Source organism: Carex rostrata, chromosome 7 (assembly GCF_964058835.1).
Source record: "Carex rostrata chromosome 7, lpCarRost1.2, whole genome shotgun sequence".
Classification (NCBI taxonomy): Eukaryota; Viridiplantae; Streptophyta; class Magnoliopsida; order Poales; family Cyperaceae; genus Carex; species Carex rostrata.
Window position 1 is genome coordinate 2,356,474 of NC_135924.1, and position 18,922 is coordinate 2,375,395.

The 18,922-nt window shown below is 33.9% G+C and overlaps 3 protein-coding genes across 3 annotated transcripts; all 3 read left to right on the top strand.

Annotated features, from left to right (window-relative positions):
* The first annotated feature begins 1,702 nt into the window (after positions 1–1,702).
* On the top strand, positions 1,703–4,338 carry LOC144556645 (receptor-like protein 7). Its single transcript, XM_078305031.1, has one exon. The coding sequence runs from the start codon at positions 1,722–1,724 to the stop codon at positions 4,275–4,277; it is 2,556 nt and encodes an 851-aa protein (XP_078161157.1). The 5' UTR covers positions 1,703–1,721; the 3' UTR covers positions 4,278–4,338.
* A 9,205-nt stretch (positions 4,339–13,543) lies between these two features.
* Positions 13,544–15,091, top strand: LOC144556646 (uncharacterized). The gene has a single exon (XM_078305033.1). The coding sequence runs from the start codon at positions 13,544–13,546 to the stop codon at positions 15,089–15,091; it is 1,548 nt and encodes a 515-aa protein (XP_078161159.1).
* Positions 15,092–15,151: 60 nt separating this feature from the next.
* LOC144556647 (receptor-like protein 34) lies at positions 15,152–16,526 on the top strand. Its single transcript, XM_078305034.1, has 2 exons — positions 15,152–15,985; positions 16,452–16,526. Exons 1-2 carry the CDS (start codon positions 15,152–15,154, stop codon positions 16,524–16,526), a joined length of 909 nt encoding a protein of 302 aa, XP_078161160.1.
* The last annotated feature ends 2,396 nt before the right edge of the window (positions 16,527–18,922 follow it).

Genomic DNA, 18,922 nt, shown 5'->3' on the forward strand with positions numbered 1-18,922 from the left:
TAGTTCATCAATTTGTTGCTGATTCAAAGTCTTCTTTTTTCTTTCTATCAACGAGTATAATATTTTGTTCACTCAGGGGCGGATTCAGAATTTGATCAGAAGTAGGCACAAAGTATTGATAAAAGTGTAACTTTTTTATTCCTGACGAATCAGAGCAGAGTAGTGGATAGGGATCTTAAAAAATCACGGCACGATCGAATATGTCACGACATGATATATGGTTCTGTCACAACATGTGTGCCGGTTACGTGACGTGATCATCTAAGGCACGTCACACAAAATATTTGATCACGGCACGGCACATGATCACGTGTAATTAGAACCGTTAGATCTTGATCGAATGATGAATCTTAAATAAACTAACCTAAATTATGAGAAAATAGTTAAACATGATAAATGTAACTGGTCACGTTTGGACACGTCATGTGTGGTCACAGCGTGATTAATATATTGTGACCGTTCACGTCCTATGACCATCCTTTCAAATTTAGTCATGACACGACATGTGATCTAAGTAACGACGTGACTAATCACAGCACATATTTATATCCTTAGTACGTAGCAAATTTCTTTTTTCTCCTAACAAATCAACTATTCTTCTAAGTGGAGTAGCGAATCGGACTATATATGTATTTTTCTTTCTTGTTTTTTTATGCGAATTAGTCTGGACTGGCTTTCTTTTCTGCGTAATTTTTTTCTACTGGACCGTAAATTAAATCCAGAAGTAGATACAAATATAACATACCACTAAATCTAAAAAAAAAAAAAATCGAATCCAAAACTAGACACGACCTACCTCTAACCCTCCATGGGTCCGCCTATGTCTCCACTTAATTATAACTTTGATCAAACACATTTTTTGACTCAAAGTCTTCTTCCTTCTATAGAAGATTATAATAATTGAAAAAGTATCTCCACTATAACTTTGATCAAACAGGCACACGCATTTTTTGACTCAAAGTCTTCTTCATTCTATAGAAGATAATAATTGAAAATGTATCTCCACTATAACTTTGATCAAACAAGCACATGAATTTATTTGTTGCTATCAACATCATAGGCCTTCTTTCTTGCTACTTGATCCTTTCTGACTCAATCAAAAAATAATCAGAGTCAGTCAACTGGTAACTCGAAGGATAAATTTTTAAGGATAAAAGAATTCTGCCAGAGCCAAATGAATCTCAATTTATTGATTTTTCAAAGGGTATTATGGTCAATTCTATTTTTTAAATGATTAAATAAAATAAATAAAAAATAAAAGGGGATTGAAGAAAGTAAATTAATTTTTAGATGATCACGGCACGTGAATGGACACAGCACGGGACACGCGAATAACGGCATGTAACCGACACACGTGCCATGCCGTTGCGTGCCGTAACCGAGCCGTTCCGTGACGGATTCGGCTCTGCCGTGCCATTTTTCCTACTTTATTGTATGGGTCCGGATCCGTTAAAGCAACCTAATTTTTCAGTTTAGATCCGGACCGTTCGGCTTTTATGAGTGAGCAACAGTAGCCCCGTGCCTCCCCTCAGAATGCGTCAGGTGATTAATTTAAATGACTAGTTAAATCAAAGGAACAAATGATTAATTTTGCCCTTTCTTTTTTTTTTTTTGTAAATTCTTATGCATGGTCTTATATATATATATGAAAGGATACTCAATTATTTCAATCAAGCACCACTCCAAATTGTGTTGTTTGCTCTTTAATTTTCTCCCCTGCAATGACATTTGTTGCACTCCTTTCCATATCACTTCTTCTCTTCTCCTTATCCATCAAAACCACCACTCTATCACAAGCACAATGCCTTTCTGACCAACGGGATGCCTTGCTTCAATTCAAGCATGGTTTCAATAACAAAACTCAACTCCATTCATGGAATTTAAGTACCGACTGTTACATATGGGACGGCATCAAATGCGATGATCAAACTGGTATGGTGACTGCAATCAACCTTGTTGGAATGTCCATCTCAGGTGAACTCAACCCGGCTTTGTTCAATCTCAGCTCTCTTCAGTACCTCGACCTTTCTTTCAACAACTTCTATAATATTACCCTTCCAGAAATCGGGTTTGAGCGACTCGGTAATTTAACTGACCTGTATTTATCCTCTTCTGGATTTGCTGGTGAAATTCCTATCGGCATTTCTTCCCTCAAACACCTCATCTCACTTGACTTATCAGATGATACCTATGGCGACTTTAATACCTTGTATCTTCATGACACAAACCTAAAAACCTTACTCAGCAATCTCACCAAGCTCCAAGGTCTTTGGTTGAATGGGGTTGACATTTCACTCAACGGATCTGAGTGGGGTGACGCAGTTTCTCAAGTAGGCACAACTCTTGTATACCTATACATGGCAAATTGTGGATTAAGAGGAAATTTGCCGGATGAAATATTCTACTTTACAAATCTTACAAATCTTGATTTATCATCCAACTCAATGTTGTCAGGTAAACTGCCAGAACTCATGAAGCAAAGCTTTTTGCAATATTTGTCCCTTGTAGGTACAAATTTGACTGGTCCATTTCCAAATTCATTTGAAAATCTACAATATTTGTTGGAATTTACTCTTTCCGACTCTAGCTTCTATGGAGAAATTCCGCCTTCAATAGCAAACCTTACAAGACTCCAAAATTTGGACTTTAGTTCAAATAGATTGACAGGTACAATACCCATGTCATTGTTTTCTCACCATTCTTTGAAATCATTGTATCTAGATGATAACCAATTGTCAGGATTTCTACCTGAGATCTCAAATGGATCTTCAGTTTTGGAAACTATTTACCTTTACTACAATAATCTTCAAGGACAGTTGCCAATTTCCATATTCAAATCCCCCCACCTCTTTGAGTTAAATCTTGAATCAAATAACTTCAATGGGATATTCAACTTAGATATCATGAAGCACAGTACAAACCTTGAATATTTGTATCTCTTAAACAACAATTTGTCAATTATAGAAGGCAAAAACCATAATGACTCATTCTATGCTTCTTTCCCCCAAATGACGACGATTTTGTTGGCATCATGCAATTTAAAAAAGTTCCCTTCTTTTCTGAGTTTCCAAACAACAATTGGCCACTTAGACCTCTCAAATAATAGCCTCACGGGAGAAATACCCCTTTCCATTTGTAATGTGACAATTCGAGTGTTTGTTCTTTCATATAACAATTTAACTGGTACAATGCCACCTTGCCTTCTTGAAGCTGCTGAATCTCGCAAAGCTCTTAACCTGAGAAGTAACAAATTAAGTGGGCCATTGCCACGAAATATTAGTGAAGGATGCAAATTTAGATCAATAAATTTGAGTGGAAATAGAATAAATGGAAGTTTGCCCAAGTCACTAATGAACTGTCAGGCCCTAGAGGTCATGGATGTTGGAAATAATCAAATAGTCGATAGATTTCCCTTTTGGTTCGGAAATCTCGGATACTTAAGAGTACTTATCTTAGGATCAAATAAATTTTATGGCACCATTTCAAATATGGAAGCCAAAGCAAAAACAAATAATTCCTATTTCGCTAAGCTACAGATTCTTGATCTTTCTTCAAATCATTTCAAAGGCATCATCCCCAAAATTGTTTTTGAAAACATGAAGGCTTTGGTGCCTTCTGAAGATTTTAGTGAATTTGATCAAAATCATGTGTACGACGGGTATTATGCTGATTCAATTACGGTTACATCAAAAGGACAAGAAATGGAGATGCAGAATTCACTTCACATATTATGTTCCTTTGATCTGGCAAACAATAAATTTTGGGGCGAAATACCTGACGAGATCGGGCAACTCAAGTCCCTTCATGTGCTAAACCTATCACATAATGCCTTCACTGGTATAATTCCAACGGAATTTGGTAATTTGGTGCAGCTTGAGTCACTGGATCTCTCCTCCAACTACCTTTCTGGACACATCCCTCAAGAACTTAGCTCTCTCACTGCTCTTGCTTCACTAAATCTCTCTTACAACAATTTGGTTGGAGATATACCCAAAGCCCATCAGTTCTCAACCTTTTCAAATGCTTCTTACTTGGGTAATCTCGGATTGTGTGGTAGTCCTTTATCAATGCAGTGTGCAACAACTTCTTCAAATCATGGGTTTGATAAAGGTTTGCCTTCAAAGCTTTCTACTGACATAATTGAGCTCTCTCTTTCTATAGGATTGGGGTTAGGTGTGGGGTTTGCCTTTGTAATTTGGGCTACAATATCATGGGAGAATGGAAGAAGGTGGTTTAATTTCATTATCGATAAGTTTTACTTTCGACATTTTAATTGATTGATATATTTAAGAGCTTTTGTACTAATAAATGGGTATGAATCACTATGTATTTTCTTGAGTATGTGTGCTTGTCTATGAAATACCCTTTTTTTATCCACAAAGGGCACATAATGTACTGTAGGAAGTTATATAATTAATTATCTGTTATATTTGAATTTCGTCTAAATGGTACCACATATATTAAACATAATGTGAGTTGCTTTTCTTTGGGGCTTACAAGGAGAATTAAATTAAATTGTTATAGGCGAGAAGAGAGAGGAGATAGAGGTGGGTCCGGATCTCCTAAAGTATCCCAAATTTTGGATTTTGGATTGGGACCATCCGATTCGATTTTGTCTCTCGGGATGTGTGCACTTCACTTAGGAATAGATTATCGCATATTCGAATCAGACGGTCCTGATCTAAAACTCAAAAATTGAGTTACTTCACTTGATCTGAATCTGAATTCGAGAGAGGTGGAGTAGAGCAGAGATCGGTATGAACATCACGGAAGTTCTATTAAATTAAATCTAATTTTGTTTTGTTTTGTTTTGAGCAGAGATCGGTATGAGTTATTTCACTGTCCTATTAAATTAAATCTAATTTTGTTTTACTCGTCGAATATGTCAAATTGAAGTTCTGGCCCTTTGAACGTTCTTTTGTTTTATTTTTTTGGGCTTAATTGACTGCTCCAACATCTCTATAATTGACTTAATAGCATCAACAATTAATCCACACACATATATATATCAAATTCAATAATCGGATTTGAAGGGAAGTACAAATTTCATTGATAAAAGAAATTATTTGAAAATTGGATAATGAATAATAATTTGTGTGGATTAATTCAGTTTGTTTGAATAATTGTTTAATTAAAACAATTATAAAGAAACACCGTTAAATAACTGGTTACTGAACTTTGTAGCTGACTCCGTATTATTATTTTTTTTTTTTTTTTGCAACGTAAGTTGATGGAACGAAGAATGGATAAAATGGATTTAATTTGTGTATTGATATTGAGAAGATAAAATGGATTTATATAACTCGGCAAGTTCATAAGAAAATTCGTTCATGTTCACGTTCATAAGATAAAATGGATTTACACATGTTACAAACAGAAGACTATGAAAAAATATATAATTTATGTTGTTTATTATTTGTAGATGGCTCTATTTTTTATTTAATTATTTAATTCGACATTCCTCTAATATTTTCACATTCCTAGCATTAGTCAGTCAATCTAATCACTAACTTCTTCTTCTTCTTTTTTTTGAAGGTCTACTTCACGGAAGTTGCGCAACACTTTATTAATTTAAATATAATTTTGTTTTACTCGGTTGGAAGGCGCACTGTGGACTTGAGTCACCGTCTTCCTTTTATAATATTTTACTCGGTTGGAAGGCGCACTGGCGCAACGCTTTATTCCTTTTCACTTTCTTAATTTAAAAAGTGAAGAAAACTTTGATTTTTTTTTTTGTTGAGGATGTATTAATTAAAATTTCGGATTGTTTCTTGTATATGGTACAATATGCATTAAAGGGTAAGCACTACAATAGATATTCACCAAATTCCAAGGTAAAGGACAAAAGGGTGTTAAAAGGGAGCAATGTTATTAAATGCGGTTCCTATGTGGTATGTGGAAGGTCACCGCATACCGCATATATGATATGCGGCTGCATATACGGATTTTTATGCGGGCATATATATGCGGATTTTAAAATAAGAATTTATATAAATATAAATAAGTATGCGGTAATATGCGGCCATATGCGGTCATATGCGGTAATATACGGTAATATGCAATAGTATTTGGTATCATACAAATAAATCAGTTTACTGTAGTTCATTGTAACTCTTTTAGGAATAATATTTTTTGTGCAGCGTAATTTTATCACTTCACTGCTCTATATCAGTACCAAGTAGTTGAATTTTTTTATTTAAATTAGGCCTAATTAGGCCCAATTGAAATCTGAGGCGGGTTCTCTTCTGTGTACCATCTAAATTTGAAAATAAATTTGACCAATATATAGACCTTCTTTACTGAGTACTCTACCGCCTGTACCACCTGAATGGTACTGGGACTTGTCCGTACCATTTTGCTTTACGGATTTTTTATTCTTGTAATTAATTTGAATGCTTGATTTTGGTTTTGCATTTCAAATTAAATTCTCTCTCAAATGAGATGAGATGTCAATCCTCAGTAGATTCTTCTACATATGTAAGGGGTTGCTCGAATTCATCTCCAGTAAGTGTTTGAAAAATATTCTTAAATAATTTATACTCCCTCCAAAACTATCAGTGTTTAAAGTATGTTTATTTTTTATTTTATTTTTTTATGCACAGCTGATTTGATATGACCCCTTATCTCTACTTAAAACAATAACGGGCTTAATGGGTCGATATGGCCTGGATTTGGAAATCTGAAATTGCTTCATGTTTTAGATTTGAGTCATAATGGGTTAAAGGGTCCATACCCGCTTCAATAAGCAAGGTAATGACTTATGGGAGGGAATATATATTGGCAAATGATGGTCAGTTTTTCGAATTCAAGTTATGAATGAAACCCGGTTTATGTAAGTCAACTTCGACATAATAATATTTAATGGTCAAGTGATTTAATTTGTTGCTATAACATAGTTTGGCTTTGGCTGTGAATTTATGAGTTAGTGAGGCTATATATGGTAATATTCGTATATGAATTATTGGCATTGAAGAAGTTGGTTAAGGTCTTAAGGAGTTGAATTGAGCTTGAGTGAAAGGTGACAGATTGAAGTTAATTCATAAGCTATATATGGAATTCATCTTGAATATTCAATGTTATTAAAATTATCTAGCTGGTTGTTCAAATTTAAAAGTACATTATATATATATATATATAGATAATGTGTATATGAACCCAATCCGTTTATTTATCTAAAGTCTAAATTAATTTGTAGACGGCCACTGGTAATTAAACCTGTTAGGATTTCAATTTCATGCAAAACCATATCGCAATTCATAAATCCTAGATTTACCATGATCCTCTAGTGAATCATAATCTGAAATTTAAAGTTACCTTGATCCATAGCTATGATCTTCCGGAGAGACACAATCACCGTTGATCACCGGAAGCCTTTAGATTTCCAAGTAATCCCTCTCAAGTCCGATGGAGAGAGCGAGAGAGGCGGCACCGACAACGTTCTGTTTGCGCAAGAGAAATACCCGAATCGCAAGTCCTTGACCGGAAGACCCTTATCCTTTTTCTTCCCTTAGTCTCAACCCTTTTATTTTGTAGAGAGGAATGAATTGACAGATAGAGAGAGATGGAGAGCCGCCAGAGACAGCCATATATTTATTTTTGGAGAGAGAACAACTGGTCGGTTATTCGAGCATGAATAGGCGCCTTTCCATCAATTAATTAATCAATCAATTAATTGATTAATCAATTAATTAATTAATTAATCCTGTTTCTCTCTGTAGCCTATTTTCTTATTGGATCCTTAGCGGGTCTGAATTCAGAACTTGCCTATATTGGGTATTTCCTTATTTACAGAACATTGTCACATTTAATCGTGTTCTCCAGGGACCAATAGCATAATTGTATTATTTCCAAACTTTATATAATTTAGACCATCACTAAATCATAAAGTTATTAATACGCATTCTACACATTAAAGGCCCCACTTCTCATGACACATATTGAACCCGTTAAATTAATACTTAATTTGATCACTTCATAACGGGTGTAATTAGATATTTGACAGTCTATTATTCAATATATATTTATATCACATATAAGCCCATATATGTTGTAATTAATATAAATTAATTCCAACAAAACCCAATTAGTTTAGTACTCAATGTTCAATCCAGGTTTTTTAATTATATATGTTGCATAAATATTAACTGTTCAATATAATGTTCAATCCAGATTATCTCATCTCTTTTGAAAGTAACCAACGCATGCAACAATTAATGCACACAAGTTAATTATAACCAATGTGAAGTGATTTTTTTTATTGATCAAAAACATTAATTAATCGTCAGATCCAATATATATTATTTGCACTGAGAGAGAGAGAGAGAGAGAGAGAGAGAGAGTGCAAAATTTCATTAATTTAATAATGGTGTTGTTTCTTTAATTAAAATATAAGACTAAATAAAGTAACTCAAAATTAAGTTCGGCGTGAATTTTGAAGAAAAACCAATTTCAACCCTCATTCTCATATATGGTGTTGTTAATTTCTGCACTTATTTATATTACTTTTTTTAATACTGAGCTTAATATATATTTGTTAACTAAATGAAGATTACAAAATCAAAATTAGAGTTGGAGTTTCAATAACTCATGCTTCTGTAATTCCTATTCAGCAATTCTTTGAAAGAATTTATTGATTGCACCGAAGAAAAATACTGATACAACTTAGTATCACAATATTTTTTGTAATTACCTAGAACTAGAAGTGACTTTTGAACCGGGATCAATAACTCAGAATCCAAGTATTTTTATTTTTTTCTTACGGCCGTGAAAAATCCAGCATGAAAATGTTGATCCGGATTATTTGTCTCAGTCTTTCTAATAAAACAAATTATATAGTATTCTATCTATTTTCAAAGAAATATATTAAATATTTCTAATATTTCAATAAAAAAAATAAAAAAATAAAAAAATTTCTGTTTTGTAAAAAAAAAATCTTTGGAAACCGGTGGTAAAATCACCGGTGAATAAAATTGCTGGAAGTCTAAATCAGTGCTGTAAATAACGGTATGCGATCGTTGGATGGACGGGGTATCACCAAGCGATTAATCGGTATGCGGCCGATTAATCGAAATTATGCAGACAATTTAACAGTTTTACTAAATTTACATATATATCACAATATATTAAAAATAATTTATTTAACTCATTAAACTTATCAAATAAACTTAATTTAACTTAATTTTACCATTATAATATGACACTTGGTTTATTTTTTCTTAACACATAAGCACTTTACAGGTGTAAGTAACACATTTATTTAATGAAAAAATAAATTCAAAGATTAAACTTTTTCTAATACTAATAACATATTATTTGAAAGAAATGAAACATTCCAACATAAAATCACTAAATTTAGTTTATGATAACAACTTGATTTCATAAATGAATTTGTTGTACTAATTGAAAAAATTACATCAGTAATTAGTAAGAAAAATATATGATATATAAATAACAGAAGAATTAATTAATTTTAAACTAAGTAAGGAGAAAAACATATATAAAAAATATTAAATGTATGTCCAAGCACAAATAAAACTATAATAGATGATTTATAAAACTCATTATCACACATTATCAAAGAAAAAATCAATGTGAAAATTTTTTCACTGGAATAAATTGGAATAAACAAAATAAATGAAAATAAACGGACGATTAAATAGTAAAACGGTTGTATAATCGGAAAAGAATAGCCGATTAATCGTTTTCATCTGCAAACAGACATCTGTTAAGTGTATTCGTAATGGTTTGTCCACCGTTAACGATTAAACAAGTAATTATATTTTATTTTTTTAATAATGCCCTTATTTCATCGAACGGTTCAAATTGTTTATAATTTGTTCTCCAGTAAAAACAATTAATATACTGGAGCAATTCTTAAAAAATAAAATAAGAACAAACTTATTATGTACTAGTAATAAGAACAAACTTAATTAGTCAGCGACTCCCTCTAATTAACTTTGGATGAGTAATGGATCTTCTGTTATGTCTTATGTACAATATTCCATATGCGCACATTACTGAGTGGACCCCATGCTACCACTCATAGTAACAATATTCGCATTTAATTTGCAAATAATTCGCGTATTAAATGTTTTTTGAAGTTTCTGAATGGAACTCCGAATAAAACACAAAAAAACGTATAATACATTTTATTCGCGAGTAAAACACGTATAAAACGCGAGTTGACGAATTATTCGCAATAAAATCGAGTAAAAAAATTTGAATTTTTTTTAGAATTTTTTTTTTAATTTCTTTTTTGTTTGGGTGTTTTTTCTTTCTTCTTTATTGTACCAAATCGTTCCTGAATTATACCTAAATTCCAAAGGTTTGATCCCGCCAAATTGAATCCGAACTATTTGTTTATCACTGTGCTACCACTTTATTTGTTTGTGCATATGGAGTTGAGAATATATCATTATTGATTGACATTGGTGGCCGGTCTGAGATATTTAATTCTTGGTAACTCACGGAGAAGCTTCCAGGAAGTTTCCGGGGCAATCTTTAGAATTATGTCTGGAATTTCACTATAAAAATGTTTGATTCAAATGATTTTGTTTTACTTTATTTGAAGTAGAACGATTCCATTTGTTTATGTTGCTGGTAGAGTGGAAAAATCGTATCATGTTGTGACTAATACACTGTGATTTTAGTTTCGTGCCGTGCCGTGATCAAGTTAATTTTTCACGTACCGTGTCGTTATTAAAATGTTAAGGGGTACGTCTCAGCATGCGAATGATCACGCCACGTGAGTCACGCCGTGCCTAAACGTGCTGTGACCAAACGTGACTCGCTTGACTTGCATAGCCATTTAATCAAAATTTTGATTAGTTCATTTAAGATTCACCATTTGATCAAGACATAATGGTCATAATTATATGTGACTCGCCTGACTACGTGATATGACTAAATCTTTCGCGTATCGTGTCGTGCCGTGTCAAATTTTCTAAAAATAATCATAAAATGCGAATGATTACAGCACAGGACATACCACTAAATCTAAAAAAAAAATCGAATCCAAAACTAGACATTGACATACCTCTAGCCCTCCTAGGGTCCACCTATGTCTCCACTTAATTACACGCATTTTTTGACTCAAAAGTCTTCTTCGTCCTTCTATAGAAGATTATAATAATTGAAGAAGTATCTCCACTTAAGTGGAGATATAGAAGGAATAAGAGGTAGGCCAACAAAGATGACTTTGACTCAAAAAATTAAGTGGAGATAGGCACATGCATTACAACACGCATTTTTTGATCAAAGTTTAAGTGGAGATATAGAAGGAAGAAGAGGTAGGCCAAGCAAGAAGACTTTGAGTCAAAAAATTAAGTGGAGATAGGCACACGCATTTTTTTATCAAAGTTATAATTAAGTGGAGATACTTCTTCAATTATTATAATCTTCTATAAAAGGAAGAAGACTTTGAGTCAAATTAAAAATGCGTGTGCCTGTTTTATCAAAGTTATAATTAAGTGGAGACGCGAACCCAATGAGAGTTAGAGGTAGGCCAGTGTCTAGTTTTTCAAAAAAAAATTAGATTTAGTGGTATGTTATATTTGTATCTACTTCTGGATTTAATTTACGGTCCACTAGTAGAAAATTACGTAGAAAAGAAAGTCAGTTCAGACTAATCCGCATAAAAATAAAAAGAAAGGAAAAGATGTAGTCCGATTCGCTACTCCACTTGAAAGAATAATTGATTTGTTAGGAGAAAAAAGAAGTTTGCTACGTGTTAAAGATATAAATATGTGCTGTAACTAGTCACGCCGTTACTTACATCACATGTCATGTTATAACTAAATTTGAAAAGATGATCATAGGACGTGAACGGTCACAACATATTAATCACGCTGTGACCACACACTACGTGTCCAAACGTGACCGGTCACATTTATCATGTTTAACTATTTTTTCATAATTTAAGTTAGTTTATTTAAGATTCATCATTCGATCAGATCTAACAGTCCTAATTACACGTGACCATGTATCGTGCCATGATCAAATATTTTGTGTGACATGCCTTATTGTGCAAAAATTTTGAGAGATGATCACGTCACGTAACCGGCACACATGCCTTGACATAACCATATATCGTGCTGGGACATATTCGATCCTGCTGTGATTTTTTTAGATTCCTATCCACTACGTTCTCATTCATCGCGAGAAAAAAAAGTTACACTTTTATCAATATTTTGTGCCTACTTCTGATCAAATCCTAAATCTGCCCCTGAGTGAACATAAATATTATACTCGTTGATAGAAAGAAAAAAGCACACCTTGAATCAGCAACAAATTAAGAACTGCATGTGCGTGTTTGATCAAAGTTATAAGTAATTCTAGTCCTCTTTAGCTGCAATATAATTGGAGACACTCCTTTCAATTATAGAAAATATAAGACTTCGGCCCATCAAAAAGGAGAACGGGGACTAGTAAAAATATTAGCAGCTTAGTCTTCTCACGTCAACAGACGAATAATTGAGTTAGAAAAAACACAAATATAATAGCTAAAGCTATATATATAATTGTGTATTGTTCGTCAAAAATAAAATTTAATCAAAAGCTGGGTATTTTTTTTTAATACATGTCAGCTGAAAATGCGCTAGCAACTTTCTAGAAAATGGTTCCGGTCAAAAATTGTTAGTTGAGAAATTTAATCGGAGATTAAGTCTTGAAAAAAAACATGTCCATAGTGTTTGTTTGTTTTTTTTTTTTTTATAAAAGTGATAAACCACCGATTTTTTATATAAAGAAACTTACAATGTCATAGGAGTTGGTACCAAACCTCTGGTACCAGATTCTGTAAGAAAAAAGCTACAAATGTAAAACATACATCTAAAACAATACCAATGGCAACATAGCATCTAACCTAGAAAAACAAAGATCTCCAACTAAACACACAAAACTATAATATTGCAAAACAACTCTTTATAAGTCACCAAAATCAAAACCAAACTGAGGCTACTCTTCTGTTACTTCACTTTGATGCATGTTTTGGTCGGATCCAACGATAGGCAGCAAACCCTTGATTACCTCTTTCTGCCCATGCTGCCCCACCTGCAATGATGTATTCACATAATATACCACCATTTGATCAATATTAGTAGGAAGCAATAAAGATAACTTCAATAGTGAACCAGAACACTTATTCTTCACCCAAAAATACGCTAAAGCTATAATTTGAGCCCCTACTAATTTGGAATTTGTTGTAATCCCTTAGAAACATAACTTATTTCTAGCTAACCATACTGACCATAACACAGCTCCTCTAAGTAATTTTACCAATAATCTATCCTTCAAGGGAATATCTTTGTCAATAAACCATATGTCCATAGTGTTTGTAAATAGTGGGTACATTCCCGTTAAAGTACCAAATAGCAACCGAGTGTTTGTAAATAGTGGGTACTAATTAAATCAAAGGAACAAATGACTAATTTTGCCCTTTTTTTAAAAAATTCTTATGCATGGTCTTATATATATGAAAGGATACTCAATTATTTCAATCAAGCACCACTCCAAATTGTGTTGTTTACTCTTTTTCTCTCCTGCAATGACATTTGTTGCACTCCTTTCCATATCACTTCTTCTCATCTCCTTATCCATCAAAACCACCACTCTATCACAAGCACAATGCCTTTCTGACCAACGGGATGCCTTGATTCAATTCAAGCATGGTTTCAATAACAAAACTCAACTCCATTCATGGAATTCAAGTACCGACTGTTGCACATGGGATGGCATCGAATGCAATGATCAAACTGGTATGGTGACTGCAATCAACCTTGCTTACATGTCCATCTCAGGTGAACTCAACCCGGCTTTGTTCAATCTCAGCTCTCTTCAGTACCTCGACCTTTCTTGGAACAACTATAATATTACCCTTCCACAAACCGGGTTTGAGCGACTCGGTAATTTAACTGACCTCGACTTATCATATTCTGGATTTGCCGGTGAAATTCCTATTGGCATTTCTTCCCTCAAACACCTCATCTCACTTGACTTATCAGATAATATCTTGTATCTTCATGACACAAACCTAAAAACCTTACTCGGCAATCTCACCAAGCTCCAAGGTCTTTGGTTGGATGGGGTTGACATTTCACTCAACGGATCTGAGTGGGGTGACGCAGTTTCTCAAGTAGGCACAACTCTTGTATCCCTATCCATGCAAAATTGTGGATTAAGAGGAAATTTGCCGGATGAAATATTCTACTTTACAAATCTTACATATCTTGATTTATCATTCAACTCAATGTTGACAGGTAAACTGCTAGAACTCACGAAGCAAAGCTTTTTGCAATATATGTTCCTTATAGGTACAAATTTGACTGGTCCAATTCCAAATTCATTTGAAAATCTACAATATTTGTTGGAATTTTTTCTTACCGACTCTGACTTCTATGGAGAAATTCCACCTTCAATAGCAAACCTTACAAGACTCCAATATTTGGACTTTAGTTCAAATAGATTCACAGGTACAATACCCATGTCATTGTTTTCTCATCCTTCTTTGGAATCATTGTATCTAAATAATAACCAATTGTCAGGATGTCTAGCTGAGTTCTCAAATGGATCATCAGTTTTGGAAACTATTTACCTTTACTACAATAATCTTCAAGGACAGTTGCCAATTTCCATATTCAAATCCCCCCACCTCTTTGAGTTAAATCTTGAATCAAATAACTTTAATGGTACATTCAACTTAGATATCATCAAGCACAATAAGATGCTTGATATTTTGTCTCTCTCATACAACAATTTGTCAATTATAGAAGGCAAAAACCATAACGACTCATTCTATGCTTCTTTCCTCCAAATGACAACAATTTTGTCGGCATCATGTAATTTAAAAAAGTTCCCTTCTTTTCTAAGTTTCCAAACAAAAATTTACAAATTAGACCTCTCAAATAATAGCCTCGCGGGAGAGATCCCCCTTTCCATTTGTAATGTGCCAATTCGAGTGCTTGTTCTTTCATATAACAATTTAACTGGTACAATGCCACCTTGCCTTCTTGAAGCTGCTAAATCTCGCGAAGTTCTTTACCTGAGAAGTAACAAATTAAGTGGGCCACTGCCACGAAATATTAGTGAAGGATGAAAATTTAGAACAATAAATTTGAGTGGAAATAGAATAAATGGAAGTTTGCCCAAGTCACTAATGAACTGCCACACCTTAGAGGTCATGGATGTTGGAAATAATCAAATAGTCGATAGATTTCCCTTTTGGTTCGGAAATCTCAGATACCTAAGAGTACTTGTCTTAGGATCAAATAAATTTTATGGCACAATTTCAAATGTGGAAGCCAAAGCAAAAATCAATAATTCCTATTTCGCTAAGCTACAGGTTCTTGATCTTTCTTCAAATCGTTTCAAAGGCATCATCCCCAAAATTGTTTTTGAAAACATGAAGGCTTTGGTGCCTTATGATGATTTTAGTGAATTTGATCGTAGTTATGAGTGGTATTATGAGGATTCAATTACGGTCACATCAAAAGGACAAGAAATGGAGATGCATAATTCACTTCACATATTCTGTTCCTTTGATCTGGCAAACAATAAATTTTGGGGCGAAATACCCGAAGATATCGGGCAACTCAAGTCCCTTCATGTGCTTAACCTATCACATAATGCCTTGACTGGTATAATTCCAACGGAATTTGGTAATTTGGTGCAACTTGAGTCACTAGATCTCTCCTCCAACTACCTTTCCGGACACATCCCTCAAGAACTCGGCTCTCTCACTGCTCTTGCTTCACTAAATCTCTCTTACAACAATTTGGTTGGAGATATACCCAAAGCCCATCAGTTCTCAACCTTTTCAAATGCTTCTTACTTGGGTAACCCCGGATTGTGTGGTAATCCTTTATCAATGCAGTGTGCAACAACTTCTTCAAATCATGGGTTTGATAAAGGTTTGCCTTCAAAGGTTTCTATTGACATAATTGAGCTCTTTGGTTCTATAGGATTGGGGTTAGGTGTGGGGTTTGCCTTTGTAATTTGGGCTACGATATCATGGGAGAATGGAAGAAGGTGGTTTAATTTAATTATCGATAAGTTTTACTTTCGACATTTTCATTAATGGATATATCTAAGAGCTTTTGTATTAATAAATGGGTATGAATCACTATCTATTTTCTTGAGTGTGTGTGCTTGTCTATGAAATACCATTTTTTAATCCACAAAGGGCACATGATGTATGGTTGGAACTTGTATAATTATCTGTTATATTTGGATTTCGTCTAAATGGTACCACATATATATATTAAACAAAAGAATTGCTTGATTGAGCTAACCGTTGAGGTGATAATTATCTGTCTATGAACATAAGAATTGCTTTTAGTTAGCCGTAAAGTTTAAAGAACTTTAAACTGGGTTTTCGGACTTACTAGAATTAACAAATCAAATGTGGCTTGCTTTTCTTTGGGGCTTACAAGGAGAATTAAATTAAATTGTTACAGGCGGCCTTTTGGAAACGTGAATCAAAGAAAACAAAAAATGCCTTGTGCTCTGTTGAGGAATTACAAGGCCAGTAAACTCCATAATCTAACCAAAGTCGAAATATGTTAACACATAATGTCTCTCGTTTCTCCAACACATTTTTCACAAGTTGTTCGAATTTTTTCACAAATTATGCTGCCATTTCATCATCAATAATCTCTGGCAACCCAAACTCTTTAATGTCAAATTTCAGATCTGACACAGAAGTCCATATTTTTATCCATCTTTGGACAAGATGCATGTCTACACAGCCTCTTTTGTAGTAAGAAAAGATAGGATATACGTGCGAACATCATCAGGCAAACTATTGATCTTATCAATGCCATAATTCTCCTCACTACCATGCAGAGAAGAGGGAGGAGAGAGAGGCGGGTCCGGATCTCCTAAAGTAACTCAATTTTTGGATTTTAGATCGGGACCATCCAATTCGATTCCGTCGCTCGGGATGTGTGCACTTCACTTAGAAATAGGTTATTGCGGATTCGAATTGGACGGTCGTGATCTAAAACTCAAAAATTGAGTTACTTCACTTGATCTGAATCTGAATTCGAGAGAGGCAGAGCGAGTAGAGCAGAGATCGGTCTGATTACCATCACGGAAGTGGCAACCTCCTATTAATTTAAATCTAATTTTGTTTTAATTTACTCGTCGAATATGTCAAATTGAAGTTCTGGCCCTTTGAACGTTCTTTTGTTTTATTTTTTTGGGATTAGTTGACTGCTCCAACATCTCTATAATTGACTTAATAGCATCAACAATTAATCCACACACATATATATATATTAAATTCAATAATAGGATTTGACGGGAAGTACAAATTTCACTGATAAAAGAAATTATTTGAAAATTGGATAATGAACAATAATTTGTATGGATTAATCCAGTTTGTTTGAATAGTTGTTTAATTAAAACAATTATAAAGAAACGTCGTTAAATAACCGGTTACTGAACTTTGTAGCTGACTCCGTATTATTTATTTATTTTTTTTTTTTGCAACGTAGGTTGATGGAACGAAGAATGAATAAAATGGATTTAATTTGTGTATTGATATTGAGAACATAAAATGGATTTATATAACTCGGCAAGTTCATAAGAAAATTCGTTCACGTTCTCACACGCTCTCACGCTAGCTGTACACATGTTATACAAACAGAAGACTGGAAAATATATATAATTTATGTTGTTTATTATTCGTAGATAGTTCCTGGACGAGTAGAAATCTCTATTTTTCTATTTTATTTAATTCGACATTCCTCTAATATTTTCACATTCCTATAGTATTAGTCAGTCATGTAATCACTACTTTATTTTTATTGTTAGGTACGTTGGATGGGACATCAACATCTCGAATCTAGAGTCGTTATATTCTTCTAGCATTAGTCAGTCATCTAATCACTAACTTCTTTATATATTTTATATTTTTTTGAAGGTCTACTTCACGGAAGTTGCGCAACGGTTTATTAATTTAAATATAATTTTGTTTTACTCGGTTGGAAGGTGCACCGGGGACTTGCGTCTCCGTCTTTCTTTTGTAATATTTTACTCGGTTGGAAGGCGCACTGGCGCAACGCTTTATTCCTTTTCACTATATTAATTTAAAAAGTGAATAAAACTTTGAATTTGTTTTCCTCTTGAGGATGTATTAATAAAAATTTCGGATTGTTACAATAGATATTCACCAAATTCCAAGGTAAACGACAAAAGGGTGTTAAAAGGGAGCAATGTTATTAAATGCAGTTCCTATACAGTATGCGGAAGGCCACTGCATACCGTATATACGGTATGCGGCTGCATATGCGGATTTTTATGCGGGCATATATATGCGGATTTTAAAATGAGAATTGATATAAATATAAACAAGTGTGCGGTAATATGCGGCCATATACGGTCATATGCGGTAATATGCAGTATACGGTAATATGCTCTTATATGCGGTAATATACGGTAAAATGCAGTAGAATTCAGTATCATACAAATAAATATGCGGTTGAATATGAGGTAATAATATGCGGCCGAATATGCGGTAGTAATATATGGCCGAATATACAGCCGGATATGCGGAATAGCATATATTGACCGCATATAGATTTCTATGCGGATTGCAGCTGAATACGCATATGCGGCCGTATAGACCACGTTTTATTACACTGAGAAGGGAGAGAGGACTCAGAGGAGTGTGTATGAAATAATTTATGTGTTGTGTTGCTTGATTTATGGCAGTGTTGTAAAAAACGTCCGTTTAGACCGAGTATGATGGTAATGCAAAATAAAATAGTTTGGCAAAATAAAACGTCCGTTTAGACCGAGTTGTGTTCTTGTCTTGGCAGTTTTGTATATTCTTCTTTTTCCTGTTCATTAATTGCACTGCAAAATAAAATAGTTTGGCAGAGTATGATGGTACCATTGATACCTCACTTACATTTGTCAAAGA

Excerpts from the sequence above, each read along its gene's own strand:
- LOC144556646 (XM_078305033.1), top strand. The coding sequence starts at position 13,544 with ATGACATTTGTTGCACTCCTTTCCATATCACTTCTTCTCATCTCCTTA.
- LOC144556647 (XM_078305034.1), top strand. The coding sequence starts at position 15,152 with ATGAACTGCCACACCTTAGAGGTCATGGATGTTGGAAATAATCAAATA. Across the intron at positions 15,986-16,451 it reads TAGGTGTGGGGTTTGCCTTT|GCGGCCTTTTGGAAACGTGA; the intron begins GTAATTTGGGCT and ends AAATTGTTACAG.
- LOC144556645 (XM_078305031.1), top strand. The coding sequence starts at position 1,722 with ATGACATTTGTTGCACTCCTTTCCATATCACTTCTTCTCTTCTCCTTA.